General features: G+C 31.7%; 2 protein-coding genes across 2 annotated transcripts in view; one reads left to right on the plus strand and one right to left on the minus strand.

Annotated features, from left to right (window-relative positions):
• LOC111718266 (nuclear hormone receptor FTZ-F1) overlaps positions 1–11,619 on the plus strand; it is a 20,608-nt gene extending 8,989 nt beyond the window's left edge. The window contains exons 4-13 of the mRNA XM_023493807.1: positions 492–571; positions 922–1,257; positions 2,727–2,906; positions 3,442–3,543; positions 7,592–7,662; positions 8,050–8,158; positions 8,195–8,281; positions 9,014–9,067; positions 9,291–9,394; positions 9,565–11,619. Coding sequence (XP_023349575.1) covers positions 492–571; positions 922–1,257; positions 2,727–2,906; positions 3,442–3,543; positions 7,592–7,662; positions 8,050–8,158; positions 8,195–8,281; positions 9,014–9,067; positions 9,291–9,394; positions 9,565–9,571 — 1,130 coding nt within the window. The 3' untranslated portion in view covers positions 9,572–11,619. The remainder of the gene's footprint in view (positions 1–491; positions 572–921; positions 1,258–2,726; positions 2,907–3,441; positions 3,544–7,591; positions 7,663–8,049; positions 8,159–8,194; positions 8,282–9,013; positions 9,068–9,290; positions 9,395–9,564) is intronic.
• Positions 11,620–13,808: 2,189 nt separating this feature from the next.
• Positions 13,809–24,881, minus strand: part of LOC111718267 (phosphatidylinositol 4-phosphate 5-kinase 7) — a 28,851-nt gene continuing 17,778 nt past the window's right edge. Inside the window, exons 7-17 of the mRNA XM_023493809.1 lie at positions 24,096–24,127; positions 23,289–23,407; positions 22,209–22,289; positions 21,221–21,292; positions 20,963–21,022; positions 18,836–18,921; positions 16,857–16,937; positions 16,355–16,480; positions 14,634–14,769; positions 13,970–14,039; positions 13,809–13,883 (exon numbers count right to left, since the gene is read on the minus strand). Coding sequence (XP_023349577.1) covers positions 13,825–13,883; positions 13,970–14,039; positions 14,634–14,769; positions 16,355–16,480; positions 16,857–16,937; positions 18,836–18,921; positions 20,963–21,022; positions 21,221–21,292; positions 22,209–22,289; positions 23,289–23,407; positions 24,096–24,127 — 922 coding nt within the window. The 3' untranslated portion in view covers positions 13,809–13,824. The remainder of the gene's footprint in view (positions 13,884–13,969; positions 14,040–14,633; positions 14,770–16,354; positions 16,481–16,856; positions 16,938–18,835; positions 18,922–20,962; positions 21,023–21,220; positions 21,293–22,208; positions 22,290–23,288; positions 23,408–24,095; positions 24,128–24,881) is intronic.

The raw sequence follows: 24,881 nt of genomic DNA on the forward strand, positions 1-24,881 counted from the left end.
GGGGGGGGGGGGGCTTTTAGGGTCCACTGAGCCAAAAATGATTTAAAGCTCTCGGTACAAAGAGAAAGTTTAAAAACCGGAAGACATCAAGTTTAGATATCTTTGTTATCAAAAATAAGATAGGAAAAGATACATATATTAGAATAATATAGATATATTAGTAAAATTCCCACGAAATAAATCTATTTGACTTAAATATTCAAATTTTTCAACCTTTTCAAGCTCTGTTTGACCAGTATTATTATTATGCAGAAATATTTTTATGTGCTTGGGGAGGGGGGGGGTCAGTCCATTCATGTCAGTTTATATTATTTTCTTTTCAAACATTTAAATATAAATGTACGTTGATACAGTTGATACAGTTGATACAGTTGATACAGTTGATACAGTTGATACAGTTGACTTTTCTGTACCGGTCACTCACTTAACATTTACACTTTCAGTTTAAATATTTTGATTTTTGATTCTTAATAAATTTTATTTGTTTTCAGCTGTTCGACATGACAGAATGCGAGGAGGACGTAACAAGTTCGGACCAATGTATAAACGGGATAGAGCTAGGAAACTACAGGTGCAATTCATCCTTTTTAGGGGGTTTTAGGGGGTGCAATTTATCATTTTTCAGGGGTGTTATGGGTGCAATTCATCATTTTTAGGGGTTTTTAGGATGTATTCATCATTTTTAGGGGTTTAAGTGCAATTTATCATTTTAAAAGGATTTTATTTAGGGTGCAAATCATCATTTTCAGGGGTTTTTAGGTGTGCAATCTTCATTTTCAGGGTGTTTCAGATTTGTAAGCTATTTTCCAGAACTTATTTGTTATTTTTGAGGAATTAAAGATCTTTGATGGGGCAATTTTTTGAAAAATTGTTTTTTATTTATTGGAGTTTTATCGGTTGTACAACTCCATATATTTGTAGTACTCAGCCCCCTTCACTCAACCACATCTCCAGGTGATACGTCAACGCCAGATGTCCCACCCTATGCTCTCCAGCCCGACCTCCGGCCTCTACCCTATCACCTCGACCTCTGGCTGCTGGCCTTCCACCACACCGATCATCAAGCAGGAGATTCAGATCAGGGAGGTCAGCTCCCTCACCTCCAGCCCTGACTCCTCCCCCTCCCCCGGGCACATGCAGCTCATGGGTCAGCAGCAGCAACAGCAGCAGCATATGCAGCAACAGAAGCAGCTTAGTGGAAGCAGCTGGAATATTAATCAGCATGAGTTCCCCATGTCTCCTCCTATTATGAACAAGGTAAATAATATTCATTCAATCATTCATTTATTCATTAATGCTTTATTCATTCATTCATTAATTCATCCTTTTCTTAAATCATTCATTCATTCATTCATTTATCCTTCAATTTTCTTATTCATTCTTTTATCTCTGAAAAAAACTTTCCTGCATTTAGGGCAATTATCAATAAATGCATGATTTAGTGACCTTCCTTACATTCACTTTCATTCATGCATTCATTTAATTGTCCTTTTATTTCAATACTTTATTTGCATTCATTTATTGCTTAAAAGAAACTGAAAAGGAGTGGTTTAGAATAAGAGTAATAATATATAAAGGATGTAAATGGAGCGGGGTGTAGGGTAGGGGTATAGGAAGTGAAAAGAGGGTGGTATAGGAAGTGAATACATGGGGGTAGAGAAAGTGGAAAAAGGGTGGTATAGGAAATGTATACATGGGGGTTTAGAAAGTGGAAAGAGGGTGGTATAGGAAGTGTATACATGGGGGTATAGAAAGTGGAAAGAGGGCGGTTTAGGAAGTGAATACATGGAGGTGTAGAAAGTGGAAAGAGGGTGGTATAGGAAGTGGATACATGGGGGTATAGAAAGTGGAAAGAGGGTGGAATAGGAAGTGTATACATGGGGGTATAGGAAGTGGAAAGAGGGGGATATAGGAAGTGTATAGATGGGGTTGTAGGGTGAGGGGAATAGGAAGTGAAAACAGGGGTTATATATAGGAAGTGCATACAGATAAAATCTCTCTTTGAAGATGGTTTATTATGAAGTGGAAGGAATGTGTGTTGGGTGGCTTAGAACGGCTAGTTACAGTCATAAATATAAACTTATATGAAGTCAAGTGATGCTTCATAAACTTGTAAAGGGAAGGGTAGGAGGGGGTGCAGGGGGGTTCATCAGGTGTTCTAACATTCATTCATCTTTAACTATATATCTATTCATACATTCATCCATTTATGCATCTATTTATCTATTCATCTTTTCATCCATTTATCTGCAGGGTTGGCATAAAATAAACCAGCCCAAAGAAACCCACCCAATAAAACCCACTTCAAAAAAAAACATCTGTAAGTGGGCTTTTTTGGGGTTTTATTGTTTTATTTTTAGAATTCTTCTAAAAATTGCCTTTTCTTCACTCTTGTAATGATTAACTCTTCCAGAAATTTTGATTTTTAGGGAGTCTGTAGCACTAAAACAGACACATTTATTCATTACCTAAGACTTAAACCAATGATCTTAACAAAATAAATATTGTTCCAATATTTAGTTACTTCAAAAAAGTAATTAATTAAAAAGTAGCCAACCTTGTCACTCGTGACTTTACACCAGATAAATCCAATTGTAGAAAACTAAATCCATCTTATATCTATATATCCATCTCTATTTATATTATCCATCTCTATTTATATCTATCTATCTATCTTTCTATACATCTCTACATCTTGCTAACTAACAAACTATCTATCTATCTAGGAGTTCTATTCAATGTCCTCTGGTATGTCTGGTGGTCTACTAACTACAGCTAGCTCTAGTACCCCGACCTCTAACCAGGGTAAGGTTCCTGCCCAGATACGGGAGTTCCTCAAATCTCTGGATGATCAGGAGTGGCAGAGTTCACTCTTCTCACTACTACAGAGTCAGACATTTAATCAGGTAATCACTTCGTTGATTGATTGATTGATTGATTGATTGATTACATTTCATTGATTCATTGGTAGGTTGGTTGATTCATTCATAGATTCATTGATTCATTGATTAATTGATTCATTGATTCATTGATTTATTGATTCATTGATTCATTGATTCATTGATTTATTGATTCATTGATTCATTGATTCATTGATTTATTGTTTCATTGATTCATTGATTCATTGATTTATTGTTTTATTGATTCATTGATTCATTGATTCATTGATTCATTGATTTATTGTTTTTTTAATTCATAGATTCATTGATTTATTGATTCATTGATTCATTGATTCATTGTACGTTACATTGATTGATTGATTGATTGCGTTTATTGATTCTATTGAAAAGATTGGATAGAGCTCAATCTATGAGAGGTTTGGTGATTTTGGGCGATTATTCCCAGTTAGTTTTATTAAATATTAAATGATTTGTTGTTGATTTTCTGATCGAATAATCGACTGATTGATTGATTGATTGATTGATTGATTGATTGCTATAGGTTGAGGTAGACCTGTTTGAGCTGCTGTGCAAGGTGTTGGATCAGAACCTGTTCGCCCAGGTGGACTGGGCCAGAAATAGTGTATTCTTCAAGGAATTAAAGGTTAGAAATCATAACATTTTCTTCAAAATATCGAACTTCTCGAAAACTGTTTGAAATACTGAACATTATGATCGAAATTACAAATATAATGTTAGGGATATTAAAAATTAAGTTTGTGAGATATATCTAACATTCTGTTAAAAAATTTTGAACAAAGTTTTCACAAATTCGAAATTCTTCGTTTTTACAGAATTATTGTTCATGAATTGAAAATAGTTTTAAAATTTGATGAAAATTGATAAAATTTATGAAAATATTGATGAACGGGGAATTTAATTGAATAAAATTGAATAAAAAGTTGATTAAGCTAAATACAGAATAACTGTTCTACAGTGCACACAGTCTAATGTATAGTTTTAACCTTGAGAAAGAAATGCATATTTACGCAACACTGTTTTTATGTCAAGGTTAGGCTCTTTTTTTGCAACTTAGGGGATATTCGCAACTCGGGATAATGGCAAAATAGGATATGAGCCAAATTGGATATTCGCAAAACGGGATATCGGAAAAAAAGAAATAAAAAGAAGGAGCGGGGATCCTCTTCCTTTAATCAAAATATTGTTTTGTTTTCCGCTATATAAACACGTTGCGTAATCAAGGCGCGTAATTCGATGATAGGAAGATAAGGTGCGCGCGGTTGGGAAACTTTGGAGCAAGTTGGAAACGCGCAAGCGCATTACCTAACTGTGTCAGGGTCACAGCAAATACCAAGCGCGTAGGGGGGTTGGATAAGGGTTGAGTAAATGAGGGGGAGGGTTGGGACATTAGAAAGTCCTTAATTACTCAATTAAACTCATCATCATATAGATAATATATATATTTAGATATATACATTTCCCACAGATAGGTTGAGAAATAGACAGATATATTATAGTCATTTAAACATCTAGATAGCTAAATTGACAGCGATAGACGTATAGATGTATGCATAGATAAATAGACAGCTATAGACCGATAGAAATATAGACAACTAGACATTATAGACATATAGACATAATAGATAGTTAGACAGACAGATTACTATGTAATAGATAGATGAAGACGGATAAATAAATAGACAGATAGATAGATAATAGATTAATAGATAGATAGATAGATAGATAGTCCCCCTTCACTTTTACTTCTTTACTGCGCTTTAAGTCAAGAAAGTAAAAGCATGGATAGATAGATAGATAAATAGCAGATTGAAGTAGATGGATAGATAGTGGAGTATTAAGGGATAGATAGATAGCGGAGGACAGGTGAAAGGGAAATGACCGAAAATGAGGTCGGTCTGGAAAACGGAGGCTGTACAGAGAGGGTTCATGATAGATAGATACTTATATCGGGATAGATAGATAGAAAACTGATGGTTAGAAAGATAGAAACAAAACTGACCCAAATAATATGAAAAGTCGTTCAACCCACCTCCTTTTCCTATATCCTAGACCTACATTTTCACTTTTTCTGCCCTTCACCTAAAAACTCTTTTCAATTTTAGCTTTTATACCCATATTTCAAAGTCTTATATTATTTTTTATACTTCAAGAAAATTATCCATTTTTTAAGTTAACTTTTTCTGCTTTTTGTAAAAGGAGTATCTATAAGATTGTTATTTTTAAATAAGACTCAATCTTAATTTATTTCAATTAAATCACTAATTAATTGCTTAATCGTTATAATTCATTTTAATTATCAATTTGTTTTATTTTTGATATTTTTTAGAAACATTAAAACGGGGTTTTTTGAAGATTGCAGCAGTTTTTTTTGTTGTTGTTTGGGTGTTATTTGAATAGAAATGCATTTTCTAAACATCCATTAATGTATTTTATGTAGATGCATATATTTAAATACTAAACATCCATTAATGTATTTTATATTAACTCAATAAAAAACTAACGTTAGACTAGATATCCACCAACTGACTTTTAAATTCAAACCTATATATCTCTTCTTTCATGGGCAGTGGACTTTTACTTTCAAGCAGATAGATAGATAGATAGATAGATAGATGGATAGATAGATAGATAGATAGACTCCGGCACGGTTTAAGTTCACTCACCTCCGTCCTAAATTCTCCGGAGCAGGGCTGTAAAACAAAAAATAATTTTTGCAACCATTTTTTTTTTTCAATTTGTTCATTCACGCAAAAAAAATTCAGGGGAAAATTTTTTCCCTGATTTACTCCGGAGAAAAAAAGTAAAAGTGACGATGTCAGCTTTTAGTGTGCATAGATTGGGGGTCTCAAGTTTTTGGGATGGATATTTATTTTGATGTTTCTGGGGCTTATTTCTGTTTCAGTTACCTTGTGTTGAAGTTTTTAGCGGTTTTTTTTAAAGTATTGAAGGAGTCTTTCAAAGATTTGAATCAGCTTTTACTCCCTCCCCCCACAGAAGAAGGGTGGGGGGTGAACCCCCTTCTCTTTGTAAATCAGGAACATCTAACCTTCGAAATCAAGTTTTTGTAAAAACCCTTCTTTGTTTCCAAGTTTACGGCTCCGCAAAGGCAAATGTATAAAATATAAATATTGAAAATTTCCACATTTTAAATTGAAAATGTTGAAAGTCTCATAAATCCGCGAACCCTTCCTTCAAAATCCTCGAAAACTGATTTTAAAATATATTTCCCTAGGGGTCCTTTACCCCAAGGGGGGAGGGAGGGGGGGGTCCGACTTTGTTTTCATAATAACCAACATATATGCCTTTAAATAGTTTTCTGACTTTTCAATATATTGACAGATAGACAGATATATAAATAGACAGATAGACAGATAGACAGATATATGGATAGAAAAGGAATAGATATTATAGTTCTATCTCTCTCTATATATGTATATTTTTCTATATATTTTTAGTTCTATCTATCTATCTATCTATCTATCTATCTATCTATCTATCTATCTATCTATCTATCTATCTAACTAACTATCTTGCTTTCTAGCGCACTTGTTGAAAACGAAAGTGCAGTGAACTTAAATGAGGGCAAAGGGAGGCTAGCAGATAGATAGATAGAGTCCGACATCTTTAAAGATAACATAACTATTATATAATATTTGTACTTCTTTTATTAGAAATAAAAACGTAAGAATTTAGAGGTGCCAAAGTTTAATTGCTTTTGATCAAGACTTCTTCTTATATTTTTCTTATATTTCTAAAATCTAAATGTGCAAAATTTTCCCATAGATCGCTTTATTATGAAAAACTTACCCTTTTACAGATGTTAAATGTATTTTTGAATTATAAACATTACTTTTAAACATGTTAAAACATAAACATTGCGGGTTTAAGGGTTCTTTTCCAGAAAAAAACACGTTTTATTTCAAGAAATCTTTGACTCAAAATCCACGAAAGTCCTGATGATTAAATGCGCAAGTAAATGACGTGTTCTATGGCTGCTGCTGCTGCTGCACACTTGAACTAGTAAAAGTCACATTCCCTTTTCCTTGTAAATGAAAGGAGAAGTGAATAACCGATATGTAGAGCAAGGCCTATGGACTCCTTGCGTGGGGTGTAATAAGGACATTTTCGGGATTTTAAATTTTGCCAAAAAATTATTATTTTATAAACGATGAAAATCCAATTTAAGGAGGTTTTTATACATTGAATAATTAAATTTTTTAATCTACAAAATGTGTTCACCCCACAACTTCTAGGGTTTATGAACTTTATTGAGGCCTGCGGTGAAATAAATATACAAGGAATATTATCTTTTACTTTATTCACGATCACTCTCCTTGACATGCTTGCCACCCCTCTCACTTTCATTTTCTTATTAATGTAATCAAGCCAATTGAACCAAATTATTGCGTAATTAGTTGCGTACACGGCTGTTGACCCTGACACCATGTGGTTTGCGTCAGTTGGGTAAATGCGTCAGATTACGCACTTTTATCCGAATCTGTTCCTTTCAAAATGAAAATGAAAATCTACAATTGAACGATGTAAATTGATAAAAATCAAGTTAATGATATTTGATTGAATGGTTGAAGGGATTGAATCAGTAGTTGATCGAGTGGTATAAGTGAATAATTTATAAATTGACTAATTGATTAATTGATTTCCATGTTTAGGTTGATGACCAGATGAAACTGTTGGAGGACTCCTGGAGTGAAATGCTCATCCTTGATCATCTCCATCAGAGGTCAGATATTCATTCATTCATTCATTCATTCATTCATTCAATAATATTCATTTATTTATTCATTAATGTTCATTCATTTATAGAAATTCATTCATTATTCATTTAATAATATTTATTTATTTATTCATTAATGTTCATTCATTCATAATCATTCATATTTATTCATTCATTTATAGATATTCATTCATTAATTCATAGATATTCAACCATTAATACAAGATATTCATTGATTAATATACCTTCATTCACAGATATTCAATCAGTAAAACAAGATATTCATTCATTCATTTATTAATAGATTTTGATTTAAATAATTGATATAAATGAATAGATATGCTAATAACATGCTAATAAATGAATAAATAAAATAACTGCCTGAATGCCTAGATTGCACAACAACCTGCCTGATGAAAGTGCTCTACCAAACGGGCAGAAATTTGACCTCCTGCAGCTGGCTCTTCTAGGAGTTCATAATATGACAGACAAGTTCTTAGAGGTCAGAATAATAATTCATATTTTTTTTATATAATAGAATAACCGTTTGCATGTAGAGGAGAGTAAGGATCATGTACATCAGGTTCTAGCGGAGTATGCGCAGAACTGCTACGCCAATATACCGGTCAGTTCATAGATAGATGGATAGATAGATAATTATAAATAGATAGATACATGCTGGATGTTTGGATGAAAATATGGATTCGATTTTTTACATTTTATGATTTATTAATTGATTGATTGATTGTCTGATACATAAGCTTGCTTTGTGCACCCTACATTAAAGCAACGACGAGTTTGCCTTGTTTTTGTCCTAATCAACATTTATATTTTAGGTTTACATCCACTTACACAATTCAACTTTCAACTTTTGTAAAAAAAAAAAAAAATGGAAAAATCTACTAACTAAACTGTTTTCCCAGCTAACCTAATATACTCATATACTCATATACTCTAGACCAGAATGGAGAGGTTGAAAAACAGCAACGCTGCCAAACAAAAAAATTGTTCATTTTATGCAAATAGCAAATGTAAAAAAATGCATAAAATAAACCTTTTTTTCTCCTAAGTATTTCGCATGTGTGTCTGTATATACCGTCCTGATATGTTTGCAATAGGCCAAAATTTGGAAGTCCTTTTTTAGTCCACAGAAAAAGTAAAAAAGTTGTTCTAAGACTGGATTTTTTTTTATATACAACTCAACCATCAAAATACTTTGCTGACACAAAAAGTAAAACTTAGGATTAATTATTAAAAAAATATAAATTTCAAAAACGCTTTTGTTTCGTTATAAGCTTGCGTGTTGTGGTATTTTTACTTTTTTTAAAAAAAAATTTCAATTTGTTATTTTTTGCAGGAAAAATACAATTCAATCCTTGCGGTTATACCTGAACTCAAACATATGGCCCAGGTGAGTTTAAGTACAGTACTACATAGCAGTTCAGTACAATACATCTTGTACATAGAGCAAAATTACAATAAAACCAGAAAAATACCTTTTTTTTAAACAATTAGCAACCTTTGATTTAAAATATTAAGCATACATTTTAAAACCAGTACTCAGTACAGTACAGTACAGTACAGTACAGTACAGAATAGTACAATAACTATTAAACTAACTATTTCTTTTTCAGCGTGGAGTTGAGTACTTGTATAATATGCATGTACAAGGAAAGGCCCCCCATGCTACCCTCCTTATGGAGATGTTATTGGCGAAACGGCGGCATGCGCCTAATTTGTAAGTTTTTTTTTATTTAATGAAATTTTTGCATTTCTACACTGTAAAAATTGATTTCTTCCCGTGTAGAAAGATTATAATTTTTTAGGAGAAAAATGATTTTAAAAATTTATTTAAGTCATTCCCATTATTCTATTTCTCACTTTTAACATAATTGTTTTATTTTCCAGGATGTGATTAAAGAAACCTAGAACACTAGAATCCCAAATGGAGAAACCAGTTTTTGCGGGCTTGAAAAATCCGCTAAAACTCGGCAGTGTACAGCACTGAACAGTGTACACTCTGCGCCCAACACCCTTATAAGTCGTCTTCAATCAGAATTCGGTTCATTGTCACAGAATAGAAACCTTGCAAGAGATTAGTCCCCTAATCTCCTATTTGTTGATTTTAACAAGTTTATATAATATTCACACTGCTGCTACCAGAGTATATATATAGCTATATACCCCACGAAGTGTACAGGGAAGACGACATTTATCCCAGGACTTGAATCTACACGCATAATATAGAACTCGGATTGAAATGCCCCTTCAACCCTCCTTCCAACTGTGTTAAATAAATTAGTTCAGAAGATATTTTTTTCAACTTTGTATGAATGAAAAAAGGTGTCCAGCTCTGTTTATACTAATTCGTTTGTAAATATTCCAAATATTGTATTCAACCATGAGTCCAAAGAGACTTTGAACACGCGGGATGATCATCCCCGGTGACAACAACAAATGTAAATAAAAGTTTAAGGAAAATCCGGGAAAACTAGATTCTTCGGAAAAATCCGCAATTGTTAAATCTGAAAGAAAAGTCTATGAATATCTGTGCCTACTTCAAAAACTTTTAATGTTACAACAACGATGTTCTATGTCGTCTTTCACTGTTGCCGTAACCCCAATTTTACCAGTTTTTAATTTTTACAAGCCCAGTTTAATGACCAGCACTTTTTAACCAGTTCATTTTTTGTATTTGTTTATTATGACATGAGACATAATAACAGGATTTTTCAAGTCTTATTTAATGAAAAGTCATGTCGTGTATCTACCTTTAGTTTAATTTAACATTTTCTCATATAACTCTAAGTCATATTTAATAAGTTTTGAACTTCAAAAATCTTGTTATTATGTCAACCCAGATCGGATTTCATTTTGAAGGTGTTTACTTCGCAAGAGTCTTTAGTTGATGAAATTTGGGAAAACTCCTCAAGAAGCCGAGGGTCATTTTTTCAAGACCTTTTCCGCGCATTTTGTAAATATGATACAAACAAGCGGAGTTCTTCCAAATTTCCTTTATTTTACATTCCAGGGATACCAGCAGAGATACAATTTTCATGCGCTGAAGGATAATTAAATGTGCCAACTTGTGCCGAAATATCTTTTGACGCATTAAAGTTGAACTCTGCACCCGATATACGGGATACGTGGGCATTAGTTTAAATGCCGCGGTACTTTTTCAAATTTGGCGCCAAAGTTTTTGCGCCATTTTGACCTGGAAATGCCGATTATGAATGCTGACGGATGAATGGGTGATGGACGATTTTTTTGCACAATTTCCTTAGGTTCCACGCAGATTGAACTAAATTCCTCCGGATTTAGTAAAATCTTTAGTTTAGAAGAAGTAAAAACTTTAAAATGAAATCCTCTGTTTTATTATTCTGACTGAATGTATAAGCATGATATTGTTGTCGCGAATGGCTGTCGTTTATTTATTTTTAATGTAAAAGTACAGGTATAAAAAAACATCTTTGAAATTGGTAATTTTTGTGATTTTTTTTATTTCGAAAAAAATTTGCAATTTTTGTCCAAGAGGAAAAGAAAAATGAGAGACTCTAGTCGGACTTTTTCACTTTATAAGCCGGGGTAGTACACTGTACATTATAACCCGCAACATTTTTTTTCACTTCGCAAAACTTTAAATGCAAAACACCAGGCTAGACGTTCTAGTTATACTTCCTCACTCATTTATTCACTTTACAGCCTTCTTATATTATTGTTTCCCCCATACCAAATTGCGCTACGAAAAACTGCCCGTTTTAAATGCCGAACGCTTAGGCCTCAAAGTCAACTGGACTTTTAGGACCTTGGATCAGCATTTTAAAATTACCAATATGAAAACAAATTGACGATTCTTTCTTTTTGTTTTTCATCCTTATTTAGTATTTTTTTTCATGGCTTTTATGATTTCTTAAATGTAGATAACTATGATGTAGATATAAATATATATTATATATAAAAGAATCATGGATCTAAAGTTGAGAAGAGAAAACAGAGAGAGAAGTGGGTCTGTTTAAACTGCAGAATTGTAGTGCATGATGTTCATTGGACTTGTAAATTTATTCTAAAAGTCGTCTTTCTATTTCAGAGTTTTCTGGTTATCACTATCAGGCCCCTTACTAGCAGACAAGGGCAGAGAAACTACAGAAAGACTATATATATGGATTATGTAAAGACGAAAGATGTGAACTTAAAAGAATTAGATAAATTTAAGGGCCAAGGGGGGGGGGGCAATAAAGTATATTTAAAAACTCTGTATTTATCTCCTTTTTCCGAGTTGTTGCCCTCCTCTGGTTTAAATCCTGTGCATTTTTCACTTATTTGACCCGACAACTTTTTTTCCTCACAAATTATTTTGAAAAATGCAGCATGCCCCAAATATTGTAAGATTGGGGAGATAGAATCAAATTTTTCTTCATATTTTCGAGAGGTAAAAAAAGGCTTGAAGTGTATCAAAAAAGTAATCCAAGTGTTGACGGAGAAATTAGATATTTAGACAATTTAGATTTCATTTGATTTTAAATTGGAAGTGCTTCAATTTTGAAGGTACAGAAAAAACTGACCACATTTTGAAAATCCCACGACCACTTTTAGTGCAAATGAACACAAATCGAGCTTTACCTCGTTCAATTGGACTAACATTTATTTTCCCGCCAGGAATATTTAGTAAAAATGATCAATTAGTGCAATTGATCTGGAATATACTTAAAAGATTTGTTCAAACGAAATAAATTTTTTTTCTGTAATAACTATAGTGCAAATGAACATTTCCAACAAAAAATTTATTCAAACGGACTATAATGTGTTTTTTTTCTGTAAATATTAGTGCAATTGGCCATTAAAGTGCAAATGAATATTTCCAACAAAAAATCTGTTCAAACGGACTAATGTTTTTTTCATCAAATATTATAGTGCAATTAAAAATTTGAAATTAGTGCAAATGAACATTTCTTGCTAAAAATTGTGCAAACGGGCTAACGTTTATTTCTGTAAAAATTCGTGCAATTGAACATTAGTGCAAATGAATCCATTTCCAACATAAAATTTGTTCAAACGGACTAATGTTATTTTCTGTAAATGTTAGTGCAATTGAAAATTAGTGCAAATAAACATTTCCAACAAAAATTTGTTCAAACAGACTATACAGTTTTTTTTCTTAAATAATTATAATTTATGGGCAAAATGGTGAAATTTTAAATTTTAGTTTGATTGAACATTTTTTTTGTTCATTTGCACTAAAATATGTTCATTTGTACTAATTAGGGTAAATTTTCAAAATTGTGAAATTTTAGGTTTTAGTTCGATTGAACTTTTGTTTGTTCATTCGTACTAAAATATGTTCATTTGCACTAACTTCGTTTTTACCCAAACTTAAAGCTTTAGTACAGTTGAACATTTTGTATTAATTTTTTTTAATTATAAATTAAATGAGCTCCGAATCACGCTAGAATTTAAAAAGCTTTAGTTCTCCACATGCCCAAAAAAACTTCCACGCGGATTTTAGTTTGATTGAACATTAATGAACGTTAGTACAAATGTACGTTAGTCCGATCATAATCATTAGTGCAAACGATATTTTACCATCACGATTAACGCCCATTCCTCCTCCTCCCCTTCCCTCTCCTCTCCTTGCAAACATCACAATCCGTCCAGAGTCAATGTGAGTTGAATACTCACAAAATTTCCATAGCTCGATCTCAATATCCATTGAAGGCACTTTTAATTTAAGGATACAAGAGTTCCCCATGCTCAGATTAGTTTATAGACGGAAAAATGTACAGGATACACTACCCACAAAGGATGAGACTTCAGAGACGATTGTACTGAATTTACACTGTTTCCTTATATTTATAACTCCCTGCAAGTGTAAAACGGATTTGGTTTTTGCCAATTAATCATTAAATATGCCCTTTAAATACTTTATTTAAGGCAAAGATTTAATTCAACCAAGAAATATTTTGAGAGTTTCATGTCGTCTTTACAGTCTCATCCTTTGTTTGTATCCCTGTATGTTATTTAGATTTATTTAGAGAAACATAATATATTTTTTATTTGAATAAATACAATTTAAAAACACATTATAGCAACACTATAAACACTTTTTAACATGTCAGGTAAAAAATAATAAATTTGCACTTTTTCTTGTTTTTTTTTTGCGGATTTTCCCTTTCATTTTCTATGCCTTCTTCTCCTCCTCTCTGGGTCTTGTGGGCCTAGGTTTAAAACGCCTTAAAAAATTATTAGTTTTCAAAAAAAAGAAATTCCCTAGTAGCGCCGATATTTTAAAATAACAAATTTTAAAACTTTTGTATACCTCGCCTTTTCTTTGGCAGCCTTACTCTTCCGCCATTGGGTCCAACCTTCCTCCTTCTTCCCTGTCCTTTCTAAAAGTATTTGTTAAATTCAAATTTTTTCAGGGTTGAGACAGTCCAAGAATCGATATTGAGGCAAAAATAGTAAAAAAGAATTTTCGGAAACGAATGAAAGGGGTCAATATAGTTGGCAAGACTAGCTGGTGTCCCACGAATAGTTTTAAATGTCTTCTTCCATAATATATCAAGTTGTTTGTTGCCAAAGAGAATAATAGTAAATATCTTATGGCATCCATATTATAGTAAAATTGATTTCTAAGTATAATATATTTGAGTAAAGTTTTTTAAAGTAAATAATCTGCAAAAAGCTTCTTTGATATCTAATACAGCATATGGAAGACATTCAAAACTATTCGCCAACTGTCATGTTTCGTGGGACACCCTGTAGGTTGACCCAGTCTGAAGTTAAATTTGCAATCACTTTCGCCGCAATTTTGCTTGTACAGTTCATTTTATGAAGAGTATAAGCAAAGTCAAAAATAAAATACAGTCTTCACTTGTAAAGTTGTACTTCGTCTTTTAATGTCAAGAGATTTATTGTAGATCGGTAGATTGGTGTTAACGAAAAAAAAATAAAATCTGAAAATGAGTATTTTTTTAATTTACCTTAAACGGCCTTTTTCTCATTTTTGGCACTTTAACTTTAGCGACTTCTTCCTCCTCTTCCTCGTCGTCTTCTTCTTCTTCGTCTTCTCCATCTTCATCTGCTTCTTCTTCATCTTCAACCTCTCCAGGAGGAGAGCTGGCAAAATAAACATTGACATTGAAACATTTTATCAGGGAAAAAATGGCTAAAGAAAACGTTAAATATGATGATTAAAGATGGTCGACTTTAAATCGAGTTTTCATAAATTTTTAAACTATTAAATATTCTAATCTTATCCTGTGCAAAATAATAGCAAAACATTTATAGAATCAACAAAAGGCATTGAGCCTTTGCCACCAAATCTGATTTTCTAATCTTTGCAACCCAATTTCCACAGACCCTAGATATTTCAAACTATATAAAATTTGGTTTCATCAAATCATCTATAATGTTAGAGATATCAAAGACTTAAATCATTGAGTTGCAATGATGCGTTCGATTATTTCTTTTTGAATTCAATTACGGTTTGGTTTATAATTCAACAACCTTTAAACTTACAGAGTTATCTTTACAGGAAGTATCCGGCAATGTGGTTGAACTGAGAATGTAGTATTGTGGAGAAATCTTTTAGGATTCATTTGAGACACATAAAATGTTTCTACGAAGTATAATTACTGAGTTTGAGCGCAAAGCCGACGTTCAAAATCAACCAGTCGGGTGGTTAACTTTTGAGAATCGATTGTTTTAAAATTATTAAATAACGATGATGTAAAATGTAAAACAAATCTACAGTAAACAAAACAGTTGTTTAGGAATATTGAGAAAAAAAATTAACTCTTATCCTCGAAAATAATTAATTTTATTCAGTTATTGGTTTCTGTAATGTCTCAATGTTTAAAACCATTTTCTGTAGATTTCCTGAAATTTTTAATGAAAAGACGACTTTTGAAGAATTAGAAGAAATCTGCGGACAAATTCATAAAGAATAAGAAAATCAATATAATTGTGAAAAAGAAACAATCGATTCTAACATTGATTTATGGACAAATTTATAATGAGAAATATGTTACTAAACATCTAATTAGTTAACAGTAGAAATTTTGTTACATTTTTCCTCGTCCTTTTAGAACAGTTTTTATAATACCGACTCTCAAATTTATTCCTCCAAAATGGAAAATCAATGAGGATTTTAAAAATTGAATTAGTGCTAAACAAATATTCACCGTAAATCGTCTGACAGGTCTTAAATGAATCCTAAACAATTTCTCAATAATACTTCAATCTCAGTTCAACTACAGTGAAACCCTTAATAACGAATACATCGAAAGAATTCATCAAATGTCGTATTCTTCACTTTCTGATAATGGAATGTTGCAGATATTTAGTTTTAGTTTAGATATTTAGTTTTTTAGATTATATGGAACTCTTTAAAACTGTTCCCGCATATTCATGGCTATTTATTTATTTTCGCAAATATGGAAATTTACGTAATATAGTATAAAACCCATTGAAAAATTGTCAAGACGACATTTGATAATTTCTTCCGATGTATTCGTTATTAAGGGTTTCACTGTACCATACATTGCCGGTTGCTCCCTTTAAAAACGTTTCAAGTGATCAAAAAAAAAGGTGTAAAACTTATATTTAAAAGGTCAAATTGTGATCGAAAGTCATTGCTTGCAGGGATAAGGACCGAACTTTTAAATCCGCATGAATTCCTAAAGATGAAAAATCCATTTACTTTGTTGAGAGTTGAGTGGTGCTTGCAGGCGGTGGTGTGGTTAGCCCTGCTGCAGCTGGGACGGACAATGCCGCAACTATTTCTGAACTTAAAGTACTGGACTCCTCAGCTTCAGGCCTGCTGGATCTGAATAAAAAGTAACGTGGACGCAACTGGGACAATTTTTATTGACGTGAAGAAAAAATTTAAATTCGGGGTAACTCATAAAAGATGATGCATGTAAAGATGACTTAAAGAACTTGAAATAAGATGGTTCCAAATTTTAGTTCAGTCGTCTTTAGTCTTTACCAATAGCTTATTTAACAATTTGACGAAGAAAGAAACAATTTAAAGTTGCAGGAATATTCCGTACAGCCTTCTCTAGTCCCATCTTTTGTGGGTAACCCTGTATGGGAGGGTGAAAAATAGGGAATAACAGTGAAAAGTGGTAAAAGAGATGGAAAACTGTGTAAAAATGTAAAAAGGTGGAGCTGGTGAAAAATAAGTACAAAATGGCGGGAACCTGAATTCCACGTGTACTCCGTTATCCCAGATTCCAGAGAACTCTGCTCCGTCAGGATAAACCATTTTACCAAATCCAGTCCTGAGAGGGATTGTTCATAAATTTGGATTATGTAGAAAATATTGTTGCATCTTAAAGGGAGTGACCGGCAATGTATGGTAGTTGAACTGAGAATGTAGTATTGTGGAGAAAACTTTTAGGATTCATTTGAGACATATAAAATGTTTTAATGATGTATAATTACTGAGTTTGAGCGCAAAGTGGGCGTTCAAAATCATCAGTTTGTGTGGTTATGTTTTGAGAATCGAATTTTTTAGAATTATTAAATAATAACGATAAAAAATGTAAAAAAAGATCTACAGTGAACTATTTAGATGTTTAGGAACATATTTCTTAATTGAAATTTTCTTAATAAATCAATGTTAGAATCAATTCTTTCTTTTTCATCATTACATTGAATTTCTTATTCTTGAAGAACTTGTTCGCAGATTTCTACAAAATCATCAAATGTCTTTTTTTCAATAAAAATAACAGGAAATCTACAGAAAATGTTTGTGAACAATGAGACATTACAGAAACCAATAAGTGAATAAGATTACTTATTTTCGAGATAATAGTTAATTTTTGTTTTCTCAACCTGTTCCTAAACAACTAATAAGTTTACTGTATAATTTTTACGTCATTTTTCGTCGTCGCTATATTGAATATTTTTTTAAAAACTGATTCTCAAAATCATTCCTCAAAAATGAGCAATCTATGAGGATTTTAAAGATGAAAATTGCACTCTTACTGAACAAATATGCTTCGTTAAAACGTCTAATAGGTATAATTGTCATAAATGCAGTTTTTATTGTCTAAATATAATATTGAATTGTCTTAAAGGGAGTGACCGGCAATGTATGGTAGTTGAATTGAGAATGTAGTATTGTGGAAATTTTTTTTAAGATTCATGAGAGACATATAAAACTTTTTAATGATGTATATAATTACTGGGTTTGAGCGCAAAGTGGGCGTTCAAAATCATCAATTTGGGTGGTTACGTTTTGAGAATCGATGTTTTAGAAATAATTATATAACAACGACAAAAAAATGTTAAAAAAAATCTACAGTAAACTAATTAGATGTTTAGGAACATATTTCTTAATTGAAATTTTCGTAATAAATCAATGTTAGAATCAATTATTTCTTTTTCATTATTATATTGAATTTCTTATTCTTTATGAATTTGTTCGCAGATTTCTTCAAATTCTTTAAATGTTGTCTTTTCAAAAAAAATTCCAGGAAATCTAAAGAAAATGTTTGTGAACAATGAGAGATTGTAGAAACTAATAACTGAAAAAGATTACTTATTTACTATAAAAATAGTTAATTTTTATTTTCTAAACCTGTTCCTAGACAACTGATTAGTTTACTGTAGAATTTTTATGACATTTTTAGTCGTCGCTATTGAATAATTTCTTAAAAACTGATTCTCAAAATCATTCCTCAAGGATGAACAATCTATGAGGATTTTATGGATTGAATTTGCGCTCTTGCTGAACAAATATGCACCGTAAAAACGTCTCATAGGTCTCAAATGATTTCTTAAAAAATTTCTCCACAATACTAAATTCTCGGTTCAACTACCATGCATTGCCGGTCGCTCCCTTTAAATAATCCAAAAAGTGTTATCATAATCTTATTCACATTCATGCAGAAATAAATAAGTTATTTCTGATTGATGTTGACTAACATCTAAATAATTAGTGAAACTTAAGTAAAAGCTATATTTCAATATTTCTTAAACTTGGTTTTTGACTGTCATTGTAAAGAAATATCTAAGGTCTACGACATTGGGTCGCCAAGATATAGGGATAAGAAAATTTAAGTTTGTGGCCAAAACTCAGTTCCTTTATGAATATCTTGTGCATTCTTGATAAGACGAAGATTTGAAGAGAAGCATTGTGAATCTGACACTACTACAATACTACTCAAGATACCTCTGATCATTTAGATGATCTCCTTCATAACGAGCCCCGTTGGACCAAGAATATACTCCAATACCATTGAATCTTCCATCTTTAAACTTAACAAAAATACGTTAATTATTAGTCACAAAAACATTAGAATAAAGAATTGGCATATTTTGTCTATTTAAGTATGGTAAAATTATATGTAACTATAATGCTCCGCATTTCGTACAAATCTATATATAAACGTGACTTGTCTGTCTGTCTGTTTGTTTGTTTGTATCCAATAAACGTCAAAACGGCTGAACCGATCGGGCCCAAATTTTTTGTGGGACATCTAAGGACCCCAGGGAAGGTTTATGAATGATTGAAATTTTAAAAATTTGTGTTTTAGAGGTTTTTAATTTTGTAAAAAAATTTAAATTTTTGAAAATCCGCGAATTTTTTTTTTAAAAATCCGCAAAACTTTTTTCATCTTTGGTTTGAAATGTAAACAAAAAGAACATGTTTACAATTTAAATAGAAGATGGGCGCGAAGCGTCCTAAAAGCCTAGAAAGAAGGGCGCGAAGCGCCTAATTTCTAGTATTGTAAATTTACTTATCATCAAACTAGTTTTTTTAAAGAGAAATTTGTTTATATAGGGTGGCCCACGAAACATGACAGTTGGTGAAAAGTTTAAAATGTCTTCTTTCATAATTAGTTAAGTTGTTAGATATTAAAGAGAAGGATGAAAAATATTGTATGCCCATTATATTATTGAAAATTGATTTCAAAGTAAAATATATTTGAGAAAAGATGATTTTAACGAAATGACATTAATATCCAATATAAAATATGGAAGAAGACATTAAAAACTATTCAAGAACTGTCATGTTTAGTGGGAAACCCTGTATATGAGGATAAAATATATCTCTGAAAAGAACAAATTGGCGGACCAACATTATTTTATTTGAATGATTTCAAATCCATTACAAAAACACATTGAGAAAAAAAAAATAAAAAAAATATGTGGACTGCATCTCACATTTTAGAAATATTTTTTCTTTTTGATTATTTTCGTAGTTTTCAAAATAGATTTATCGGTGAAAATAGTATATAAAGATGACTATTCGCAACATAATTCACATGTTTTTTTGGACATACTGTGCAATAGATGTATTCATTAAAGCAGCATTGATAAAAGACAGCTTAAAGAGAGTGCCAGTATGCTATTTGCTTTTTTGCATGACAATATTTTGATTTTATGATGAAAAAAAAAAACTGTATTATTTTGGAACAATAACGTCATTGTTTTCATAACAGCAAGTATCTATTGTGTTCCTAATTGTTTGATGTTTCTAGTAACCCTGGGATAATATGATTTTTTTTCTTCAAAAATGACCAACATTCAACTTACAAAAAAACATTATGAATTTTTTTTTATTTTTAAAAAATGGGTCAGCGCACGCACGTCTACACTAAGGGAGGTCGATTTTTCAATTTTTTCGAAACATGTCGACATGGGTGGGTGTCTAAAGTTGCGCCTCTAACCATTGAATATTGCCCAGTTTTTTTTTTAAATTTCGAAAATTTGTTGATCTAGGGCCAAAAAACTATTATTTTTGGAAAACTCTGGCAAATTTTCCCTAAAAAGTTAGTTTTTTGCCTTGAACGAATTAAACCGATTTTTATGATTTAAACATTTTTGAATTCAGTGTTTCAAAACGGATGTTTTGGTTCCTATATCGACATGTTTTGAAAAAATTACATTTTTTCTTGCTCTAGTGTTTTAATATTTGAATATTTTGTTTTACTTTTGAACTTTTGAACTTTTGAACACGTGCTGGAAAGAAGTGAAAATTCTTATTAAAATAGTGCCAAATTATCCCACGCTTATTTGTAGTTGGAGTATTTTCAAATACAGGGTTACCCACAAAGGATGAGACTTCAAAGACGACCTTACACTCATTAAATGTGACCTTAAAAAAACTTTCATATAGTTATTGATTTGGCAAAGTAGAAAAAATGTTAACATTGGCAGAATACAAAGAATGTAAATACAAAGACTAAGTAAATTCTGTACAGTCGTCTCTGAAGTCTCATTCTTTATGTGAACCCTGTAGATGATCAATTCATTTAATTTTTCTTTTCCCGAAAATTACATCATTGTTACTTACCATTCCTTTGTAGGAATCCCCATTCTTATAAAGATATTCTCCATACCCCTCTTTTATTCCCTGAACACACCATTTGGATGGTTTTCAAAAAAAATGTAAGAAAATAGACGAATAGGAAATATGTAATGTTTAAAAATTCTCTAACCATCCGCCGTTTAAAATTTAATCCTCTATCAATAAAAAATTTAAGAAGAATTTTTCTTTTTTTAATTAAAAATTTAAAAATTATTTTATTTTTATTTTTGAAATCCATATTTCCTTTGACCATCCGCCGTTGTATTTATATCCGTCGGTCCAAGTGAAAGTACCATTACCATCCTCTAAATCATCCTAAAAACAGTCGTCTTTGTTTATATCGTTTGTACAGAGTTGATTTGGAACTCCGGAGCTGAGCAAGGTTAGGCTTCAACTGCTTCTATCAACTTTTTAAGATTCCAAAATTAGTTTTAAAAGTTTTAGTTTATGTAAACACCCGGCAGAGTTCCCATATACAGTATACATGGATGATTGCAACCATGTTCTAACATTCTTTGCTAAAAATACGTACTCCCTTCTCACGCAAAAACCTATATAAAATTTCTACAATTTCTTCTTTCACACTAAAGCTACAAACAAGTTTTGGTTTTGTAATGAACAAGTCTTGGACTACAAAAAAGTAGAAATGAGTCAGATAAAAACCAAGGTTTTGGGAAACTTGAAAGTCGATCCGGTCTTGAATATTGATGCATACTTTTTAGAGCTGTCTGGATCTGTGTGTGTTTCTCTTTTTTTTCTGGGTTTGTCATCCATTAGCCATCGAAAATCAAGAAAAATTTTAAGTAGTCTCTAAATTCTTTTTGGGACACCTGGCCTGCTTATTTCTCAGTAAAGATTTTAAACGATTAGTTGAAAAGTCTAAAATCTAAATTTTTATTTAAAGGGACTGTAAACGTAGTTTTTAAGGGACCTCTCATTCGAAAAAAATGGTAGCATGTCCGATTCATAACGGTACCCTTTAAACCTCTATATCTGAGTAATGGAGGACGGTATTGATGTTTTTCTATCTAAAAACGGGTTTAATTATGACAATTTCCTTCTCTGTCTCCTTAATCCGCAATTCACTTTGAGAGAGAAACTAACAAATTTTTAGCTAGAAAAATGATGATATTTAATTCAACTTTGAAAAAGGTCAACGTAGTGAATCGTGCATTGTCCCTTAAAGAAAAATGGTGTCTTGTCCCTTTAATACCTACAGCTAATAGTTTACCTTATAATCTCCTGAGTATTTGTTGCCACTAGGGAAGAAAAAAGTTCCTTTTCCGTGTTTTTTCTCTTCAAGAAATTCACCCTTATATAAGAAAATCAGAAAATTACCTTTTTTTTTTGTTTATAAAATTTTTTTTAATTTTTAAGTTTTATTAAAAATATTTTAAATTCTAATTTTTAGTTGTAGAATTAAATTTTATAATCGTTGGTCAGGGAACTCTTTGAAAAAAATCTTTTGCAAAGTAAACAGGAAACATCCAGAAAAGTAATTTTTGTTATTGATTAAAGCAAAAAATTTCTAAATAAGTTTTACTAAAATAAAAAAATATGTTAACCTTGAATTTAAAAAAAATTTTCTTTATTTTTTTTTCTTGCTTTAATTCTGGAAAATTACGCGATGGTTAAAAAGTGTGTCCAATCGGAATTCCGTTGTGCGCAATAACTGCTTTTACCTGCACACAATTGCATAGCTCGAAATTTGTGGAATTGCTTAAAAGTAAACGTGTATCAAATAGGGGCTGTGGTCTCCCATATTTGCATCTTTAAAATTGACGGAGATGTTGAGAGAATTTTGTCCAGTGTCCGAATTTAATGAATTTAAGCCTCGTCTCAAAATCCCACAAAAACCGCGGTTTTAATTGAGCGCCTGCTTAAATCTTTAAAACACTAATAGAATTTTAAGTAAAACCAACCATATTTGATCCGCGGCTTAAATTTAAGCCGCAGCTCAAATTCTTTAAATTCGGCCTCAGATTTTAGTTTATTAAAAACAACAAAATTGTTCAAATGTTTAATATCATTGTCATGCAATTTTAAAGAGACAAATAAGGAAGACCACATTTTAAAAAAAAACTCAGAAGACGTTTCTTGATTCACTATTTGTAATTCATTCATTGTCGGAAATTTTGTTATTTTAAAGTTTAATTCAAAATAAAAACCATTTTCCAAGAAAACTGTTCTGAGAAACTACACAAAAATACGCGGGATTGCGAAATATTTACTTGCAATTGTTGAGCGATATTATCAAGAAATTGCAATTGCACACAAGTAAAAAGCTAATAAAATGAGAAAAAAAGCCCACCTCATATTTTGATTCGTCCGAGTATGAAATTACTCCATTTCCCTTGGCTCCATCCCACTCTCCAGTATACAGATCTCCATTCCTGAACTCCATTTTCCCAGCTCCAAACCGTCTCCAGTCTGTAAAGGGATCATGGTGACGTAATTTTAAGTAACCCTTAATTCTTCTAAGTAAAAATGATGATAAGAACATCCTTGTTTTTCTATCTGAAAACTGATGTTCCAACGCAAGTTACTTGTGAATGCAAAATAGACAACGAAGGAAATTGTCAAAATCCAACACTTTTTAGATAGGAAAACGACGATATCTTCCTCATTGTTACTCAAATAAAATTTTAAAAGGTATCAGTGTAAATCGGTCAATTTTCTCTTAAAATTCGAATTTCTTGAAGTTACAGTCTTTTGAAATAAAAGAGGTTATAACGAATATTAAAGGGTTCGGAAGGACTGCTTTCTCCTCCAGACCAGAGTCATCTAACGGTCAAATATAGAAGTTTGATAGGACCTTCGCATATCGGCCTAAAAATGCGTTTGGGAAAGATGAGAGGCACATTCCTTTATTACAGTGTAAACCAAAAAAGATGAATGTGTTTTTGATGTCTCAGTGTTAATGATTAGAATTGGATTTTTAAAATTATTTGCACAACATTTCTATTTTTCAATAAAAAAAAACATTTATTTGGATTTTGTTAATAGCGTCAATACAACAATTGATAAAATAGAATAATAACATATCTTAATAATATGTTACAGAGTGTCCCAATAAAAATGAGAATAAAATTTTTGGGACACCCTGTAACAAACTTACCTTTAAACGATCCAATATAGCTGTGCCCGTCTCTATAGTTTATGTTGACGTTAAAGTAATTTTTTAGAAATCTATGATAAATAATTTGAAATTGAGACTAAAATAAGACTCGAGCCTTGGCATGTGTTGGGGATAAGATTTCTTGGAGTATAATTTAAGAATCAGTGAATTACGTCGCCGAATCGGGATTAACTTTGAAAATTAGAGTTGAGACTATATGTAGAGATTTCAGAAATATATATATATATTTGAATTTCCGATCCGGGTCAACCTTTCCGGTCCAAGTTTATACTGTACCTAGCTCTATAGACAGGACTAGCCGGTGCAACAAGGTTGACGTGGTCAGACTTTATGCTTTATATAAGCTGAATTTACTTTTACTAAAGGGGCAGATTTGCGTGATATATATATATATATTATTTTTCACCATTAATAGTGAAGTGATAACCAGAAAACAACGGAATAGGATTACGATATTACAGCAATATTTAAGTGTATTTGATGTTGTTATAAAGTGAATAGTTTTACTAGGCACTTTAAAAAGTTAATAATTTAGTGAAATGGGTCTGTTTACACTGCATAATTACTGTGTCTAATGTCCATTGCTTCCTATCTCAGAGTCTTCTGGTTCTCCTGTAGAAACGAAGACTGGGCAAAGTTCCGGTAACGAAACAGAGGTTTTTGAAAATTAACAGAAGAGTCCGTTAACGAATGGCAAAAACCGTTAATTTTTAAATCGTTAACGACACGGATTAGCCGTTTTTGATGAAAATAAATTAACAGTTG

The sequence above is a fragment of the Eurytemora carolleeae genome, unplaced genomic scaffold (assembly GCF_000591075.1).
Source record: "Eurytemora carolleeae unplaced genomic scaffold, Eaff_2.0 scaffold556, whole genome shotgun sequence".
NCBI lineage: Eukaryota > Metazoa > Arthropoda > Copepoda > Calanoida > Temoridae > Eurytemora > Eurytemora carolleeae.